The sequence below is a fragment of the Poecilia reticulata genome, chromosome 3 (assembly GCF_904066995.2).
Source record: "Poecilia reticulata chromosome 3, P_reticulata-male-v2, whole genome shotgun sequence".
NCBI classification, from domain to species: Eukaryota; Metazoa; Chordata; class Actinopteri; order Cyprinodontiformes; family Poeciliidae; genus Poecilia; species Poecilia reticulata.
The window spans coordinates 16608874-16628580 of record NC_088832.1 but is presented as its reverse complement, the minus strand read 5'-3'; the positions used below and the strand labels follow the sequence as shown (position 1 = coordinate 16628580).

Here is a 19707-nt window from a genome sequence, read left to right as displayed (position 1 = left end):
CTAAGTCAGCACCCCTTCAACTCAAATCATGAAACTCGAGTCCATCAGCAGGAAATAAATTAACATAATTTTTTTGTTTGTTTTTGACACTCCACGCTAGATATTAAAATATGGGCTTATTTCTTTATTCGTTTTATAATAACTATAATGCCTTCATTTTTTTTTTTTTACAATATCCGTTCCTGAGCAATGCAGCGCGTAGATGACGCGTGTCAGTGGAGTTGAATTAAGATGGTTCAAATATTTTAGTTAGTCAGAGGTGAGCAAAGGTTTAATTTTACGAATATCACTACTTAAAGAAATTACTAAAATATATTTTTAAAAAGTATTTTCTAAAGAGGTTACACAATTCAGTAACTATTCTTAGCTTCTGATTTAAAATTTGGAAATGTCATCTAACAGATAACCGCAAAATAATAATTTTAGGCAAAAGAAATAGAAATATTAATACAGTAGACAATGTGTATATTGTTAAGACAGTATTCCAGTGAATATATACGTTTTGCAGTATCTTTTATTTCTTTTTTACCTCCAAATGATACAATAGGCTCAGTAGATAGAAAGTAACATGAGAACAAAACTTGTGCACAAACAACATATCCCACTGTAACATACAGTGGTGTTTTTTTGGTCAACATTTTTGGTCAAAATGTTTGTTAATTTTGTGAAGTTATTAAAAGTGGGGAGAGTAACCAGACATTTCATGCAAATGAGAGTAGCAGTACTTAAAAATAGTAGTATTCGAGTAGAAATCGAAAGCATGGTGCTATAAAACTTATAAAAGTGTACTTTTTTCTAAAACATTAATTAAATATAAGTTAGTACCCAAATATAAGTTAATACCCACCTTTACTCTTTGTGCAAATACAAACATTTTCATGCAATGTTATTGAAAAATGATAATACAGTAGTTGGTAGCACCATTAACTTATTATAGTTTACATTAAATCAGTGGGCTTCAGCTAAACATTTTAAGGAAACACAAGTACATAAACTATAAGTAAGATTAAGCAAGTACTTGCAGGATATATGTTGGTGTGCAATAACAATGTTCTATATTTTATTTCAAATACAGAAAAACGAATATATCTGCATCAACTCTTTCATTGAAAAACCAGAGGTACAAATTATGTGGCAGCCTTCATGTTACAAACTGAAATTAAACACAGACAAATTAAAGATGCTATTATATACCAGAAATACAAAATGAGACTGCCATTGTTTCTGTAATTATTTTTTTCCCCCCTTTCTTAGTGTGCCTTGGCATATTTTTGCCCCAAACAAAGGCAGTCTTTACATTTTGAACATCTGAAAACCCCAGGATGCACATCATGCAGATCACCAGAATATTTCTGAAGAGTCTCTATGCTGATGTACTCAGCAGGGACAGAGTAGTCTGTCTGCATGTTAAGCCGTTTACCCGGGACCACACAACTAACTGGGCTTCTAAAATGGTCACATAGGTGAGATTCGCCCTCTGCTGAGTCCATGTCTGATTCCTCAGATCTGACAACAAAGCAGAGAGAAGTCAATTTATTTTACCAGTTAAAGACCAAAAATGGTAAAATCACAAACAATTTCATTCAAATCAAAATGTTAAACCTACATGCTTTCTCTTGCGTCTTGCTCGCTGTGAGGGACGTCTGGCAGGCAGAAAGACGTTTCTTCCTCCTGCGAAACAAGGGGTGGAACCTAGATGACCTACTTCCAACATGATCTACCTCCTTTTTTATTTCTGGTTGCCCGGTTTTGTTACCTGCACAATGGTTTCTTCGTCCTCATGTTCCCAAATCAACCTACCAACCACTTCTCTCACCTCTTGAATCACAAAAGAAACACAGTGAGTTATAAATAAAACGTTTAGCCCTTTGGGTATGATTGAAAACAGCTACTTTTGATTTTTACAGCAAACACTAGGTTCTTCGATGTTGTAAAAGAAGAAAAACAGTGTGTCACCATCCTGCACAGAAGCTGGAGGCAGCACATAATGGCCGATGGACACTGATTTCACACTTTGCCGCTTTTCACAGGTGGACAGGAACAAGCTGTGAAAAATAGTGACCTTTTTCGAGATGTAATCGTCGCTCTCAAATATCCTGAAAAAACAAAACAAAACAAAAAAAACTAAACAAATATTTCCAGCTTTAACACAATTGTGGAAATTTACAAACAGATCCCCAGGACAATAGCTTGTATTTGTCTTCTTACTCACACCAGCGTGTCGGGACATGTTGCATCTTGACTGAAGAGGTAGTCTGCCTGCCTCCAATCTATGATGCTCCCACCTTCTGCCACTGCAAGAAATATAAGATTTAAAGAAATCAGTCAGCCATAAATTTCAAGCGTTAACCTAGGCACTGTAGATCCAGCCACAAAATAAGTTGCAGACTGACCAGAATAAATATTCCATCAACTACATGTATTCCTTCTTAGAGTTCTTCAGAGTCTAGGTTTTGGAGAGGAATGTGTATAGAGATGAATGACATATCTTGGATGAAAATCAATCAATCAATCAAATTTTATTTGTATAGCACATTTCAGCAGCAAGGCGTTTCAAAGTGATTTACATAATTAAAATAAAAACAGCATGTGACATTGAATAAACAGTGAGAAAGAGATTTAAAAAGATAAAAACATTAAAACCTGCGCCCCTTTTAGGACTTCAGTTAAATGTCATTTAACTGGGACTCTAACCCTCTGGGACTTTAGTCAAAAACACCGTTTGACAAGGACTCCAACCTCTAGGTTTTTAGTTGAACGCCATCAACTGGGACTCTAAACCCCGTAGAACTTTAGTTAAACGTCGTTTAACTGGGACGTTTTCCGGGGGGCTTTACATCATTAAAACGGAAACAGTGAGAAAAAAAAAAAAAGATTAAAAAGGTAAAAACATCGAAGACATCAAAACCCGCACTCTAACCTTAAAAAAATGCCGCAGATCGATTTTCCCATTTTGATAAATGATGCTGCAGGTCTTATTATTCGGAGATGAGGTTTGGAACCTCCAACCAGTCATGTAATTGCAGTGTCATTTCTACACAGTATTCTTAATTGTACTCTTCCAAAAAACATTTAAAAAAAACTTTAAAGGTTCTAAGCTGTTTTAATCATATTTGAAGAGTTGGAGGTTCATATCAGCTGGTTGATCACACAACTTCAACCAGTTGTGTTTCGCTTTCCGAAGTCAGACGTTTTGAAAAATGTAAAGCAGCAGATTTGTTCTTCAACATAATTATCTCCTATGATTCAGCTAATGTCAGTAAAAACGAACATTTGTGGAATGTTTGTTCCATCTCCCACGGTCTTAGAATATTGATGAATGAAATGCATAAAGCAGACTGGGGACAAACACACAAATTATTCCAGACTTCAAGACAGAAGATCTGTGATTGTCATTTTTTTTTTTAAGTAAAGCACAACAAAGCTTATCGTACGACCTGTTTACATTATTTAAAAGCTGCGTTGGTTAGATTGGTTAGATGTCTCTGTGTCAAGTCTGTATGGAGGACTGTTTTGTCTCCACTTCGTAGAGGTATGATGGGAAACAGCAGCAGTCAAAACCTCTCATTTATCATTTTCAGCTTTAAAATGATAGCAGGTGACTTCATGCCTTCAGCACCTGTCCCGCCTGCAGACCAGGGCTGCTTCTTCTTCTTGTTACTGAAGCAACAGCGTCACTTTCCAGCAGATGAACCGGATGTTGACATGTGAAGCCTGACTTCAGACTGATTGCTGAAGGAGGTGAAGAAGTTGTCCAAGCCTTCAGTGCAACTCAACGTCTTTACAGGACAGGACAGTGGCTAGTTTGACTTATAGTCTTTTGTCATGGTGCCTTTCCGGATTAAACCAAAACAGTGAAGAGGCAGACATTGCTTTGTAATTTTTCTATTCTATTGAAAAACGATTGAAAATACACTTGTCTAAAATATGCTAACTGCTTCTACAACTGAGAGTTTTATTTTTGGTTATCCATGTTCAGATTTTTGTTGAAATGCTCCTTTTTGCCTATTTGATATCGTATATTATAACTGCTTTTGTGAAGCTTGTACTGCAATCATTTCAAAAATAAACAAACAAAATTGACAACTGCACATTCCGCAATTCTAATCAGACAAAAACGTCAATTTTGATGCAAAATTTTAAAACGAGAAAGAAAATGTTTTAGAAATTATTTGAAAACAGAAATAAATAATCATTATTCCATTTTTCAGATGCTTTATTTTCCTAGTTAATATAAATAACAAGTTAAAGACGTTCAAATTTGAGAATGTTTGCTGGCTTATTGCCTTAAGCGGATGTTACTTGGATAAAGTTGAAAAGAGTTAACTTACTCCAAAAGTCAAGACGATCTTGCGGCACACTGCTCGAAAACCAGGCAGTCTTACTGCTAAACATGGCTTCTCTTCCTTTAAAGATAAATCCTAAAAAGTTGTCTCGTGTAGTTTTGAAGCTATTATCAATTTGTAATGCCTATCTTCATTCTTTAATCTTATGATTCGGGTAGAGTGCTCAATATCCAGCGGTAACTGAGCGCTAGCATTAAGCTATCTGCGGTTCGGCGCTGAACAGTGTTGCATTCAGGTGCCTTGGGAAGAGTGCGGAAATGTCCCTTGTGAGACGACCTTCAACGGCGGCTGCTTTCGTTTTACTATAAAATATACGATGTGAGTTTTCTATTATAAAGTAAAATGATTGATCATGGCAAAACTTTAATAGACAAAAATTACAAATATTTTATTTGTATTTTATTAAATCATCATTCTAATTAGTTTCAAATGTACAAATATAGCCATAAACGCCGCTTTGAAAGAAAATCGAGTTGAATAGTTTGACGTAGATTTATAATTATGACACCGAATATTTACAGAAATATCAAAACATAAATCATTAAAGACAGCATGGGTCCAAAACAAACCAAAATAGAGAATAAACATATGAACCAAATAGAACAGAAAAGTTAATCAACCAAATAAAAGAAAATATGTCACAAAATTAAAGGAGAGGAAAAACAAAGCAATCCCCCGGTCTTTAGCCTAGTTGATAGAGGAAGGTGGGTTAGTTGGGTTCCTTTGCAAAATTTCCCAGAGCCCTACAGCATTTTTATAACACCTTCAAAATCATAACACCATAATAGAATAATTAGTGTGCATATTTCCTCAAGCATTATCCTTGAATGTACAAAAAGGGAGATGAAAATGACTCAGCACAAAACTGAATGCTTTTTAAGGAAGTATTAAACTACCTCATAACAATTTTATGAAAACTGAAAATGTGTCATGTGTTTTGAATATTTAAACCCTTTTATGTTTACTTTTCCAAATGATCTCTTTGTTTCTTTATTACAGTAATAGCACTCTTAAACGCTAGATAGTTCGTTTTGGGTTTTGATTTTAGACACTGCTGAGAGTGCCTTTTTGATATGCCTACAGCGCCATGGTTCTCGTCTTTTTATTACATTTTTTTTTCTCCTTTATTTTTTCTTTTGTGTCTCAGTAGCAGTTTTTCATCACGAGATGGCACTGTTTGCAATGTATGTCTTAGTTAAACAGCCAGCTTTGAACATGGCTTTTATCAGTGTTTTTTTTTTTCACATTAATGGCAATGAATTATTAAAGATGGAAAGAAGATTAATTCAGTAATCTCCCTAATGCTGCATTAACTATATTAAGGCTTAAACAGTTAAAAACACAGATGTTATTTAGGAGACATGCCATCCTGTAAATGTTTCAAGGAATAATGTTGTTTCTATAACATTTTGGATGCACTGAAGCCTTTAGTTTGCTTTACTATACCTACATTTTTTTTCTTTTTTTTTTTACTTTTATTGTACTTGATTATGTAAACTTATTCCACATATTAAAAAGACATGTGTAATCATCAGCACCACTGCTTTCTGGTCAGTGTCTTGTTTAGTGGGGTTGTCTGAAGGTTAGGCATTAACATAACTACACCCACAAATGATTTTCACCATAACGTGTAAGTATGTCATGTAGCTCAGAATTTCACAGGAATCCTGTCTATACAATCAGCACCACTGCCTTATAACTAGGCTGTGGCAGGCTGGTAGGCTGTTTGTCTGAACTTTGGCTGGATGGAGAAGAATATCACTACTTTATCCACTGTAATTCTACGTGCCATAGATGCACAAAGACAAAGAAGCTGCCAAAAATCTGTAGATCACTGTGTTCTTCGTTGCGATGTTTTGCACGATGCCTGCAAAATTTCAGTGCCTGAGATTTTCAACACCACACTCGGCGAAAACTCTGCTACCATGACAACAGTGAAGCCGCACCCAGATTCTCATGTCTCACCCTCCAACAGGGTCGTTTCAGAACAAAGAGGAGAGAGACGGGCTGGTGGTGCAGGCACGGAGGTTTAATCTGGGTCACAGTTGCTCCTATCAGTGGGTGAAGCATTTATTGCTTTAATATGACAATTGCGACTGCCTTCTCTGTTACGGGGTTTTGCCAGAATGATGTATCATACCAAGGACATTTGTGTGTAGTTACATTTTGTTAAAAAAAAAAAAAAAAAAAAAACACACCCACACACAATCCTGTGTGACCTTCAAAGTTGTACATACACTCTTGAAACTGGACTATAAATCAATCAGTGTATTGATGTGAGCTCGGCCAATTCTGTACTTCACTTAATATCAGGGATTTCTTTTATAGCTTGTAACTTGTAAACGATGCCTTTTTTCTGTTTTTAGTCTTTTAAAAGGTTTTGCTGAGAAAAACAAAAATTATTTATTATTTCTCAAAACAGTAAGATGGTGGATGTTTGAGGTGTTCAGATAAGTTTGAAACAAATTTCTAGTGACTATATTTTGCCATTCATCTGTTTTAATATTCATTCTGATTGTCCACTATTATACATTTATAATCTAATAAACTAAACGCCTGTGTGAATTTGCTGTGATCCTTGATTTGTGGCTTATTAAAAATCATCATGAAAAAGAGTCATTCATTTGCTGCACTCCTGATCAAACATTCATGATGCCACTGGGCATCTCTGACTTTTTTTTTTCCTGTCATCCTAGCTTTTCCAGTGTTTCCAGTGTCTTTTGATGCCCAGAAATTATTCACGAGTTCTCAACTGTAGGATATGTCCCCTTTTTTCTCCTTTGTTGCCTCTTGTGCTTATTTTGTCCTTTCAAGTTTGGTCCTGCTGGACAGAGAAAATGCCCCGCGGTGACAGAGCTGGCTGCCATTGGCTCATTCATCTCAGTTCTGTTCCAGGGATATTGTTTTATTGTGTGTTGGTCACGACTATTCGAGAATGCTGCCATTTCTGCCCAGTTGTCGGTGCTGCTAGAAAACTTTATATAGTTTTTAATTTGGGTCCTGTTTTAGTTATTTTCCATGTTAAGTAACTGTAAAATCTGTAAAAAGTTTGAAAGAAATCATAGAAGTTTTAGTTTTTTTTACTGAAACGTGAGTATTTATATAACTTTAGTTCAAATATTATTTGTAAAATTTAGTGGGAAAAAAATCTAAACATATTTTATATGGTATATCACAGCAAAACCATAAACATTAGCTAAGCATAAGGTTTGAATGACCTTTCTGCCAGAAGAGGAACAGCAGAGAGGTTTGTCTGGAGCATCTGATCCAAAGAATTGTGCCTCATGTAAACGACGTGTTCAGAAAAAACGAGCAGAGCGCTCAGGCAAATGCTTCTGGCTTTGAAATTGTGCGCACTTACTTCCTCCAGACCTCCCCTGATGTTGATTTGGTGCTACTCCATCAACAACGTGGAGCAGTAAATATTGCAGAATACACATCTCTGCGGAGGGTTCGCGTCCCATCAGAACCAGTCTGTGATTTTAACTTGCTTTGAGTTCATCCCTGTGTTAAACGAGAGCCCATTATTGACCCATTTCTCTCTCTGCCTATCAAGTCTCTTTCTCTCTCCAGCTGAACCAGCAACATCAAAGGAGCGCGCTTCAAATCGCAGGTGTTGAAGGATTAAGGCCACCGCAGGATGTGGTTTTATTCTCAGCTTCATCTTTGATGTAGTCTCTCTTTGACACGCTTGTATCGCTTATGTGTAACACGGCATACTAGGTTTCGAGGATGCATTTCCGAACTTGAAGCCTGAACTAGTGCCTTCGTTCTTGTTCAGTGACAGTACTATGCCAAAGTATTCATACCCACTGAAGTTGTTTCATATTTTTTAGCTTATAACACCATACATTTCACTAAAGTTCATTGGAATTTCATGCAACAGATGAACAAAAAGTAACACATAAGTGTGAAGGTTGAAGAAAATGAAATTATGTTTTCAACATCTTTTACAAATAAACCTAAAAAGTGCCGTCCTTGTGTTGACCCCATTTTAATTAGATACTCCTAAATAAAATCCAGTACAACCAGCTGTCGGTAGAAGTCATCTAATGGGACATAAACTGACAAGGAGAGTATTACTCAGAAAAGTAATTGGTAAGGCAAATTTGAAATCCCATATTGTTTTCCTTCCTCTTTACATTTGTTAAGTCCCCCTGTATTCATTTGTCATTTAATTCTTAAAAATAATACATTGATGTCAGACAGAGAAAAACTTTACTTTTTAAGAAATGGCTTCATTTCAAGTGTTTAAACTCTGATCAGTAGCCTCAGAAGGCACTAAAAGAACTCAAATATGTGCTGTCTTATGCCTAGAAATTTAACCAATGGATTTATGTATCAGAAAAAAAAAACACTAATCAAGAAAATATTACATCACTCTGCCCCGCAATGACAAAGAATACCTCAAAAGTAAATGTAATTCATACAAGGGTCATCTTAAAACCATACTTTCCCCCCTGCGTTGTTAGAACAAAGAGTCTCTGTGACATTCATGGAAGACGCATTGATCAAAGTGGTTTTTGCTCTGCATGTCATGGTGGATGATGTAAGGAAAGTCGCAGGCAAATATTTTTCCCAGTGCCGTGAACTTTCACACAAGCAAGGCAACAAATAAACTTTATCAGAGTGTTGCTGTGGTGCTGGCTCAGGGCTCTGCACTGGCCTTTAACCCTCGTTTTGTCACTGGGGTGCGTTGTCGTGCTGAGGAGGGACAGGAGAGCACATTGTTCCCCCATCCGTTAAGAAGCCACAGAGGCAAAAGCTGAGCAGACGGAGAAAGGAAACGTTACAGGCAACAATAGGCTTACCTCTGGGGCACCAGGCTCAGAAAGCATATATGTGGACTCATACATGCATCACACTCCCAAGGAGACACATGCACATGCTCACACATTTGCCACATTGCACAGGGGTGTTGGTTAGGCAACACGCAGGGTGAAATATGCAGCAGAACAGAGGACACCTGCGAGACAGAAACTGCCAAACTTTTGAATGACTGAAGCCAAGTTTGTGTCTCACCAAGGACTGTCATGCTGCTCTGCCAGACCATGCGTGAATGTAATTTGCCCTTTAAGTTTCTTCGGTCGATGATGACTCATCTTTTGAGTTCAGAGGGTGCCATCGCAGAGAAATGACTGCTTCCTGTAGTTAACACCATGCTGCTCATCTACTGTAGATAAATGACACAACTTTTTTTCTTTCAGCTTCAATATCATTATTTTTTTTCTCATAGTCCTTCTCTTGGTCTTTGACCTTATGAACACAACTTTTTTTTTCTTCTTTTGTTGACAGGAAATCTAGGTGACATCAGTTTTATGTATCATTTCTTCTATCTGAATATATTTGTATTGAAGGTTAAAGTGTTAACATAAGATTAGTTGAGAAATAGGACCGTTCCCTCGCAGCAGGAATGTCCTTGGTTTGAATCCCAGCCCGGGGTCATTCTGTATGGAGTTTGCATGTTCACTGCTGAAAAAAGAAAGAAAATGCCAAAGTAGTTTTATGCTTAACTCTGTAGACATTCTCACTAAAAGCTTAAAGCTACTTCAAAGCAGGGATGCCCAAATCCAGTCCTCAAGAGCTGCAGTCCTGCAACTTTTAGATGCATCCTTTCCTGAACAACTTTTAACTTACAGGAAAAATGTTCCACCAGATTATTTTACTTAGTATGTTTCATCAATACTAAGAAATAATTGACGCAAACCAAGTTAGTATTTCTTGCGGCAAAGTTACTTGTAAGTTACTGAGATGTTTGCACTTAAAAACTAGACCAAAAATACTGGCCAAGATTTTGCATCTTTGCAGTGTTCCCCTGGTATATTCATGGATTCATCATGTGTGCACATGGATGTTTGTCCACCTTTTTTCATCTATTTTCTTCTTATAGTGTGGTGCTGCCCGAATTTGATCTGAATTACTAGTTTCATTAATAATTGCCCTAAAGAATTATAGGCTCCCAATTATCGGCTTGTTGAAGGGGTTGTCTCATCTAGTAGCTAACCTGCCATCCTTTGTAACTTTAATTTATGGACAAAGTGGTGGGTGAAGGTGTAAATCTACTATATAGAAATCTGAAGATAATTCAGGTTACTTTATAGTGCTTTTTCGGACTTCCGAATGAAAACATATCTCCTCACATTCAGAAATTTTCTAACTGAAACTGAGGTATCGCAATTTTTTTTAATTTTTATTAATAGACAAAAACAAGGGACAGTTGTTAATAGACCAAAGATTATGAATGCATATCTGGCTTCTTTCTTCAGCTCTGAGATGCTGTGATCTTGAGACCTGTTCCTTCTCGTTTTGCAACTGCAGGATGCCGCTGTCTAAACACAGGCCTCATCCGCTTTTTATAAGTCTTACACACACCGTTTTGTTTTGGCAGCGCCTCTCGAACTTACACCTCTGTTTTCTGTAACCCTGCATGAAAAGATTTTTAAAAAGTGTAAAAAATCTTGCAAAAAAGAAGTCATACCACAACCTTTTATTTGTTGAGGTTTTTTTTTTTTTTTTTTTTTTTTTTTTTACAACAAATATTCAAGTCAATGAATAATAATAACAATGCAAACACTCTAAAAATATGCTGCAGTTTGTGTAGGGATATTTGTTTCTTACATATTTACTTGCTTGGTAAGGCCCAGCAGCAAAGAAGCTTAGGCTTCACTTTTGTGGCAAACTTTAAACTGCAGAGACTTGACTGCCAGTTTGTGTTATTGTTGTAGATCAGCCCTCAGCTGCAGCACACGCAGAAAAAAATCTGATTGGAGTTTTATACAGTGAAGAGCCATTTGGTTAGTGTTTCTGACTGTTGCTCCGTGCGTCCCTTTAGGGCAGGAAAATAAAATATGAGTCAGTCCTCAGTCAAAAACTCTGACTAAAATGGCTTACTAAACTACCTAGGGTCAGTCATGATTTCATCAGTAACCTCTGTGTCCCAAACGTCCACTGATGATAAAAGTGACCATAATAAGTTTGTTACTCTCCAATGTTGTCTTTTATGCTGTCATTAGTCAACTGTTGATCATTTTTATGTTTTGATCTATACAGGAGATTTTGGGAATATTTCAATGAGCCCTTATCTACTGACATGAGCCTAAAACGATAAATTTCAGCTGGTTTCCCAGTAGGATGAAATTCTTCTAAAGCAACACAGCAAAGACAATTACCTTTTCACTGTCCACACCTGGCCATACCAGCTGAGTAGAGATATAGGGCACAACCTGTACAGGTCGACAGTCCATCACAGAGACAATTCACCATGCACACACACAGTTAACATAAACAAATTCACAGGGAGAACACACACATTTCATACAGAAAGACCACAGGCCATGGTTTGTGACCCAGACACATTTGCTGCAGGACAAAAATACTACAACCTGCAATGTGCAACCCTAAAAAACAATTCATTCTAAACATTTTTTACAAGTAAAGAATTTTACTCAAGAATGGTTTTGATCAAGAAATAAAAGAAAAAAGAAAAAAAAGAAAAACGAATGCTTTATGAGAACAAGATATAAAACTATTTGCCAATTTGTCACATGAATGTGTATTTGACAATAAATCAAATGTGCTTCCAAATTTATTTTAGTGGCCTTTGGTCAACTGTACTACCCTGGGATTTTGTTATTTAAAGTTGGTCAAACTGTGGCCTTTCATGTTACATTTTGTTTGAAATTCTGAAGTTATTATATCTTGTTTATATACATCCGTCTGATGTGACTTAACAGCATTCCTAATCTTCCCCAACAGACCTGCTGAGCTGATTTAAACTTTGTAGTCCCCCGCCCCCACGCCACCCCCAACCAATTCAGTTGCAGAGTCTGTTCATGTTTAATTAAGTGTCTGATGTAAGTTTGGTCATATAACTAAATTCACAAGGGTCTTCGTTAAGTTTTCTTTGACATTGGGTTGAAGCCTCAAAAGGAATTTGGAAAGTGAACTTTGAATGGTGACCTCTCCTATAATCCCTATTTAATGAATCGTTACATTTGAAACAATATTTGTTATTGAATTAGAACTGTATGAATAAACTGAACTAAATGACTGCTCTGTTTGGAATTTGCAAAAGCTTTCTCTGCATTGATGTAGCTTGTAAATATTTAAATGAGGAATCATGCATGTATTTAGGGGGAAAGCAGCCCCTACTGTGAAGCAGCTCAAAAATGGTCCAGCTTCTACCGATGAAGGCTGTTTGAAATATGCGTTTATTGTAAAATATTTACTGTCCTTAATGCTGGTGGTACTGCAACACAAGGAAATCACACAAGGAAATCAAACAGGAGATGGAACTACCTGCTTTACTGCTGGATTTACAAATACAGAGAAGCAATGTTACAAAGGTAATCTGTCCCACAGTGAAGGGGGGCTCACATTTTTGCAAACAATTTCTCTCATCCACAAATGAAATCTTCAAGACAGTGCTAAAAATTGTGTTGCCGCATTTTTATTTTCATAAAACCCCATATAAAGCCATACTTGAGATATTTACATAATAAGGATTATGTATGCTTTCTAAAACACAGAAATTACAATATAAGCCTAATAAGATTACTTTTCATGATTAAATGTCCGATTTACACCTATAGCAATAATTTTCAAGTACTGACCAATGTTTCCATGGGATGTTAAGGTCATAGTATGTATTTAAGCCAGAAATATTGTTTAGACAGAAGATAAAGCCATTTAAAAAAAAAAAAAGAAAGAAAGCAAACAGTTCCGAAAGAGCATGGTCAAACAGTGCTGCAAAAAAAATAATTGCACCCTTACAGATAAAGAGTTTGATCAAAAAAATTCACAAATGTGTTGAAATGAAGGGGATACGGTTTTGCCACAAAGTACAGCTTGTTTAAATAGTCTGGGGGCAACAGTGGAGGCAGAAGTTTGTCCTGTAACCACTGGGCTGCCTGCAGCCACTGCTCCTTTTGTCTCAGTTGTTGTGCCCTTGGGCAAGACACTTCACTCACTTTGCCTGTTATTGGTGATGTATATAGAGCCCGATTGTATGGCAGCCTCACTTATTTCAGTCTAGCTTAGGTCACCTGTGGCTACAATGCAGCTCACCACCATCAGTGCGTGAAGGTGTGCAAGAATGGGTTACAATTTTATATGAAAAAACATCCACATTTCTACTTGTAAATTTTACCTTGCATTTATTTCTGAGACCCACGCTGACACCGGCATGAGTGAATTCATTTTCCAGTTCCCAGCCAGTATGTAGATTGTGGTCATTCTGTCGTCTTGCAATTGTTGGTTCAGGTTACCTCCCCCTGTGGCGGGAAGTAAGCCGGCTGTGACCTTCACCTTGGCCCTGCAGATATGTTTAGAGCAGCACATTCTCTCTGCTCCTCTCATATACTCCTACCTACACACAATACATATATATGCACATAGATAAAGAAAAATAATTCTTCTATATGCTGATGTCTTTGGTCACTTTTTGGTGTTTCAACTTTTCACAACTTTTCTTTTTTTTTTTACTCGTCTTTTGTGTTATATTGCAAGACTAACTGGGGTTTGAAAAAGATGTGAGGCAAGACTCTCTGAAAGTAAAGACAATAAAAATGAACACAAATTCAAAAGAGTCACTAAGGAATTACTGTACCGAAAGGAAAACAGAAACGTGGCTCATCTAATTAATTAACAAAACCCAAAACCAACTCAAAAAGTCCAAGATCATGACAGGGTGAGGCAAACTAGGCAGAAAAATATATATTTCTTTTTCTATTTTAAACAGTTTCCATAAGAAGAACATACGGAATATGTTTGCCTTTATTCCAGGTTTTAGAGGATCTAAACATCTGCACAATTTATATATTATTTGTTTTTCATTTTATGTAAAAACAAATTAAAAAAAACTCTTATTTGCTATCGGGTAGCATGGGGTTAACAAGTCCTTGAGGGAAACCCAGACATCCCTCACTGTAAAAACACCTTATATGTAGTTCATAAATACAGTGAAGCAGTGCCTTTGTCTTCAATTTACTTTAGTTACAGAGTACCTTGTGAATTTGGCAATAGCTTACACAGTTTTTTTTATTGTCTAAAAGAAGATTCAGCTGTACAAGAGAAATCACTTTTATACACTACAGACAGAATGAGAGTTTCTTTTTTCCTTGGTTTTTGATAGGAAAGCTGATGTGCTCTGTTCTTTGGTGAGCTTGATCGCCTGCTAATGGCCTGACAAACCACAGAACGTTGCTTCTTGGAAACATCAAATGGCATTGAGGACATTTGCTGTGTCACATGTCATGTCTTTATTCTGTAGGATTACGGCTAGTTATTTTGTCTGGTTCACACTTCCGATTTATGAGAACAAATGATACAAGAAAGACTCATCAAAAATATAAAGAGTGTGCAGTTCATCAAACCCAAATATTAGAAATATTAGACGCTAACTTATGTTTCCTAGCCAGGATCAACGACTACTTTAGGACAGATTACTATTCATGCTTACTTTTACGATCTACTTCAGACTCTGCTACTCTACTCTGGTAAATACAAAAATGAATCTATAGAAATCACTACTTTTGAAAGGTTAGTATCGCATGTAAAGAGATTTGAATCTATAGGTTAAAAATCAGTGCATTCAAATTTTAACTCATCTTATTGCATTTTAACTTCATAAATGCCACAAATCAGACTGTGATGTATCATTATTATCATTAAAGTTTGAATACATTCTACCTTCTTTTTTTTTTAAAAAACAACTTATGCAGCTAGCTTTTGATTTTTTTTATATATCACAAAATCATGTGAAATAAACTTAATTTTCAAAACACTTTTTCTTAAAATTTAAGGACAATCATTTGTTTGAAATAATATATCCATTTTCTTTACACCCTTGTCCCTTGGTGGGGTCAGAGGGTGCTGGTGCCTATCTCCAGCTAATGTTCCTGGCGAGAGGCGGGGTCACCCTGGACAGGTCACCAGTCTGTTGCAGGGCAACACAGAGACACACAGGACACTCAACCATGCACACACACTCACACCTAGGGACAATTTGGAGAGGCCAATTAACCTGACAGTCATGTTTTTGGATTGTGGGAGGAAACCAGAGTACCTGGAGAAAACCCCTGGAGAAAACCCACAAAACCATACACAGGGAGAACATGCAAACTCCATGCAGAAAGACCGGGGCCAGGAATCGAACCCAGAACCTTCTTGCTGCAAGGCAACAGCTCTACCAACTGCGCCACTGTGCAGCCCTCTTTTACAGCATTGTTAAACAATTCTGTTCAATCCTACAGAAACTTTCATTAAATATGCCTAGTTCAACTTTTCATCATCTCCAGTAATTCAATTTTCAGCAGCCTAATGTGCAGCGTAATTTGGCCCTGCTGCACAGAAGTGATTTGCCACTCCTTATACCTTGCTAATGTAAAGTAGGAACACACAGATGGTGTATTGCTTCGCTCTGACTCTTTTGTTGGGGTTACTTTGATGTGATGTGCAGCGACAGCCTACAAGGAGCGCACATAACTCTGCGTGGCAGCACCTACAGCACTGCAGTGTATGCAGACACACAGCCGGCATGGTTTATAGTAAAAATGAAATGAACCTACATTAATAAAATATATTAATTGAGTTATAACTGCACATGCTTTAGATAAGACCGAGTTCTTCTGACGGGGGCAACCTTGTTGTATTTTTGCCTGAAATCTAAGAAATCTCTGTGAAGACTGGTGCAGCTGCTCTATGCATGTGAGCGCTTGTGACAGTGTCAGCTAAGGCATCATTTAAAAAAGGTATGCCCTGTCGACCTTGACTCTTATAGATCAGTGGATCTGACTGTCTCTTCGGACCCGACTTCAGCCTCTGTTTAAATCTTCAAAGCTGAGCCAAGTTTAGACTAAAGCAGACAGAGCTTACCCCATATACTTGTTCTACATTATTTGTTCTTCTTGACAGCAAATCAGAAGTTTTGTGTCACAGGAGGTGAACACATTGATTTGAACAAAGTCACCACGTCCTTAATGGACCTTACCACAGGGGCCACGTTTCATTGGCTAATGCCCATTTCACGTCACAGCGCAGCTCCCACGTGCTTGACCGTCTCACAAACACAAGCTACAGTAGTAAACACATGCTAATGTACATTGTGGACTAGCAGACCGGCAGAAAGTTTTTGCGTCAGGACTCGAAAAAAAATGGTTCTCCACCATCAGTGGGGTATCTGTACAGGCGATGTCAGGTATCCTGATCATATTTGTGGAACTAAAATTCACAGATTTCCAAAATCTGAAACGGAATGCCTTGCTTGGATCAAAGCTTGTGCACAATCGCATTTGCAGCTCAACTGTTGTAGGATCAATAAGAACAAAGGAGTGTCTGCTGGTGTAAGTATTATTGCTTTGCTTTCTTTGTGTTGAATGAATGAAAAACAGACAGTCAATAATAAACACATAAACAAAGATGCCATGTTTACACATAGAAACTAAGCTCCGCGAGGCTTTGCTTGTGAGACATGCAGCCACGTGGGACTTTCGAGGGGCGTTTCTGGGCGGAGCATGGTAAGGTCCATTGTTGAGCTTCTAAAGCAGTCTCAATATTTTCATAGAGGTTTATGGTTATGTAATTTTATTGATGTTACACTCCATCAGTTTTACTCACAGTGGTTTTTCTGCCAGCAAATTATCTTTGCTGCTCTTTATTTCACACAGAACTTTGCAGTGATATGGCCTTTAGTCTGGTTAATTATAAATTTATGTGTCAACGTCTGATTATTCATAAATTCTATTTTCTTTTTTTTTTCTTTTTTTTTTTTTGCAACACCAAGCGAAGAGCTTATTGGATTTGGGTACATTATGTGATATATGAGGCAGTGTTTTGCCCAGAGAGATGAATTAATATTCATGAATATGGTCAGCTAATACAGTCAAGTAATTATAAAGTATGGAGAGAAAAACATGGTAAAAAGTTATTATGTTATTGGGCAGCAGCACACTGACTTCATTCCAAAAACACACACAGTACGCACAACAGTGACACAGCACAAATTCATATATAGAACAGGACTAAAAATCCAAGTTTTAAAAGCATAATATGACACACAAAAATACATTAAATGTTTCCAAAAAGGATATTTATAGGATATGATTTAATTTATGGAAAGACAAGAATCAGATAAAGTAGACACACCAGATGGTCTTCCTACAATAAACTTAGCAGGTAGCTGGACAATTCGCCCGTTCTCATTTGTCAGAGAAGAACCAGCATCCAGATGAATCAGTCCAGCAGTAGATTCAGACTTCTGTCAAAGCTGGTTAGGAAAGATTTCAAGAAAACTCTTCACTGCTGCTACTGAAAATAACGTAAGCAGAAGATTTAATGTCTGCTTTGCTAAGTGATCACAAAATGCTTCTTTTGTACCCGTCTTCTTGCCCCAATATCTTTTATATCTTTCCTCAATGTTGTGGGATTTTTTGTAATCATCGAAGCTTTATCAGCTTTAAATCACAGAAATGTATATTTTAATGTTTAGCTTGGTTCTTAATTAAAACCCATATGTTCATTTTGCAAAGTATATAAGTACACAAAGAAATTCAAAGAAGAAAATCTCATGTCATCAACAGAGTAGAACCAGAACTTTGATTTTGTAACGTAGAGGTGTGAACAACGGCTATGAGTTGCCTCTGAACAGTAGTTTTTAACAGAGGAGAGCTCCACCCTCCCACTAGCTCTTTGTACCCCTCTTCATCACTTACATCAGCAAATCTGACCCTACAGGGGAGAAAGTCTCCACCTGGCAGACTGTTAATAAAGGTGACAGTGGGAGGGCAGGAGGGATGGCAGCGTCTGGTGTCAAGCCCTGCTGACTGGAGGTAGAGGAGCAGAAAACTCCTCTTCGCTGTCAGGTGATACAGTCTCTGAACACCTACCTTCCCATAAACCCACACACAAACTCTCAAAATCTGTTGTCTCTGTATCAGTCAAACAGGCTGTCTGTGTGTACGTGGCCCTCTCTTTACGCGGAACAGTCCTTATTCTCCCTCCCGGTTCCCCCTGAAGCAGCATCATAAATCACTGTTTGAGTATCCAGAACTGCTGGCATCATGTCTCAGACTCCAAAACCTCAAATCAAAAAATACATTTAATAATCCATTTTCAAGCTAAATTAGCTAAAAATAATTGTCAGTTTTTATCATTTACAGTCTTCTTTTCTTTAACTTTGACCAAAAGTATGGTCCAAACAGTGACCCTTCGGTGACTCTTCAGCAGGCATCCAGCTGTATCTATTGAGTTGCATCCCTTCAACAGAAGGCACATTCGCTTCTGTAATAGTTTCATTTACACATTGCTGCTTCTGTGTACTTGGTGCATTCTCTGCAGCTTCTTCATCTCTCTCTCTCTGTGCCTTCATATAACATCATTGCTCTGGCAGGTCTTACACACATCACAGGCTAGATTTTATTATGCAGGAACACGTGTTCGTTATGTTTTTTTTCTATTCAGTTGCATAGTACATTAGAGACAGACATCCTGATTTTTCTATCTAATAAGTGAAGTACCTTATGAAATACTAATAATTTAAAAGGAACGGACATTTTCTACTCATATAATTTTTTTGGAGTGAATGTTGCAAAAAACTGCATGTAATTATTCGGTTTTCTATGATAAAACTCAAATAAAATGTCACAGCATCTACTTTGGACAACTTAAACCATCATCTGTGTTAACGTTTCATTCATTAGGAAAATTACGGTTAATAAATTATGTATTTAGGTTTGTATTGGTAATCGAGGAAGAGCTCTTAGCCTCCTGATAAGAGCAGGCTCTTTTGATAACACTAGATCATCTCGCTCCTGTATGCTTTAAAACAAGAAGGCGTATCATGTGTCAGGGCCGAGCCCAGAGCCAATGTTGCTGTGGAGATGCAGGTCTGGCAATGAGACATTAAAGCTCTGCAGTGGAGTGTTGAGTTACAGGATTCATGCAGCATTCATGCTGCGCCTGAATTTATTTTGCTTGTGCACGGGTGACCCGCTTACGAGGCTTATCCAGGTTTTTTACAAATTTGGAATGTGATGTTTTTGGATATCTGATTATGCTTGTCTCTGTTGACATGGTAAACACTAGTGTCTAGTTTCTGGAACTGCTCAACTGATTTCTTCTTGCTCGCATACAGAGTACGGTTACTTCTCTGATCACTGAAAGAATTAAATATACATTTTAGCTTGAATTATCAGGAACTTCTACACAATTTGGCTTGAACTGCACTGTAGCATTCCATAATCGAAAATACTGACATGTATTTCTGATGGTATTTCATTTGCTTAAAAATCATTTGTTTGTTATATGCTATTAAAAACTGTTCAAGAGGGTATTGCTGTTGATGATCACTTTTAAAACTCTTTCA

At 37.2% G+C, this 19707-nt stretch overlaps 1 protein-coding gene across 1 annotated transcript; it reads right to left on the bottom strand.

The window, feature by feature from the left end:
* Nucleotides 1–496: 496 nt before the first annotated feature.
* Nucleotides 497–4595, bottom strand: terb2 (telomere repeat binding bouquet formation protein 2). Its single transcript, XM_008405203.2, has 6 exons — nt 4332–4595; nt 2213–2294; nt 1957–2096; nt 1757–1818; nt 1607–1671; nt 497–1506 (listed from the first exon to the last, which is right to left on the bottom strand). Exons 1-6 carry the CDS (start codon nt 4393–4395, stop codon nt 1251–1253), a joined length of 669 nt encoding a protein of 222 aa, XP_008403425.1. The 5' UTR covers nt 4396–4595; the 3' UTR covers nt 497–1250.
* Nucleotides 4596–19707: the final 15112 nt, after the last annotated feature.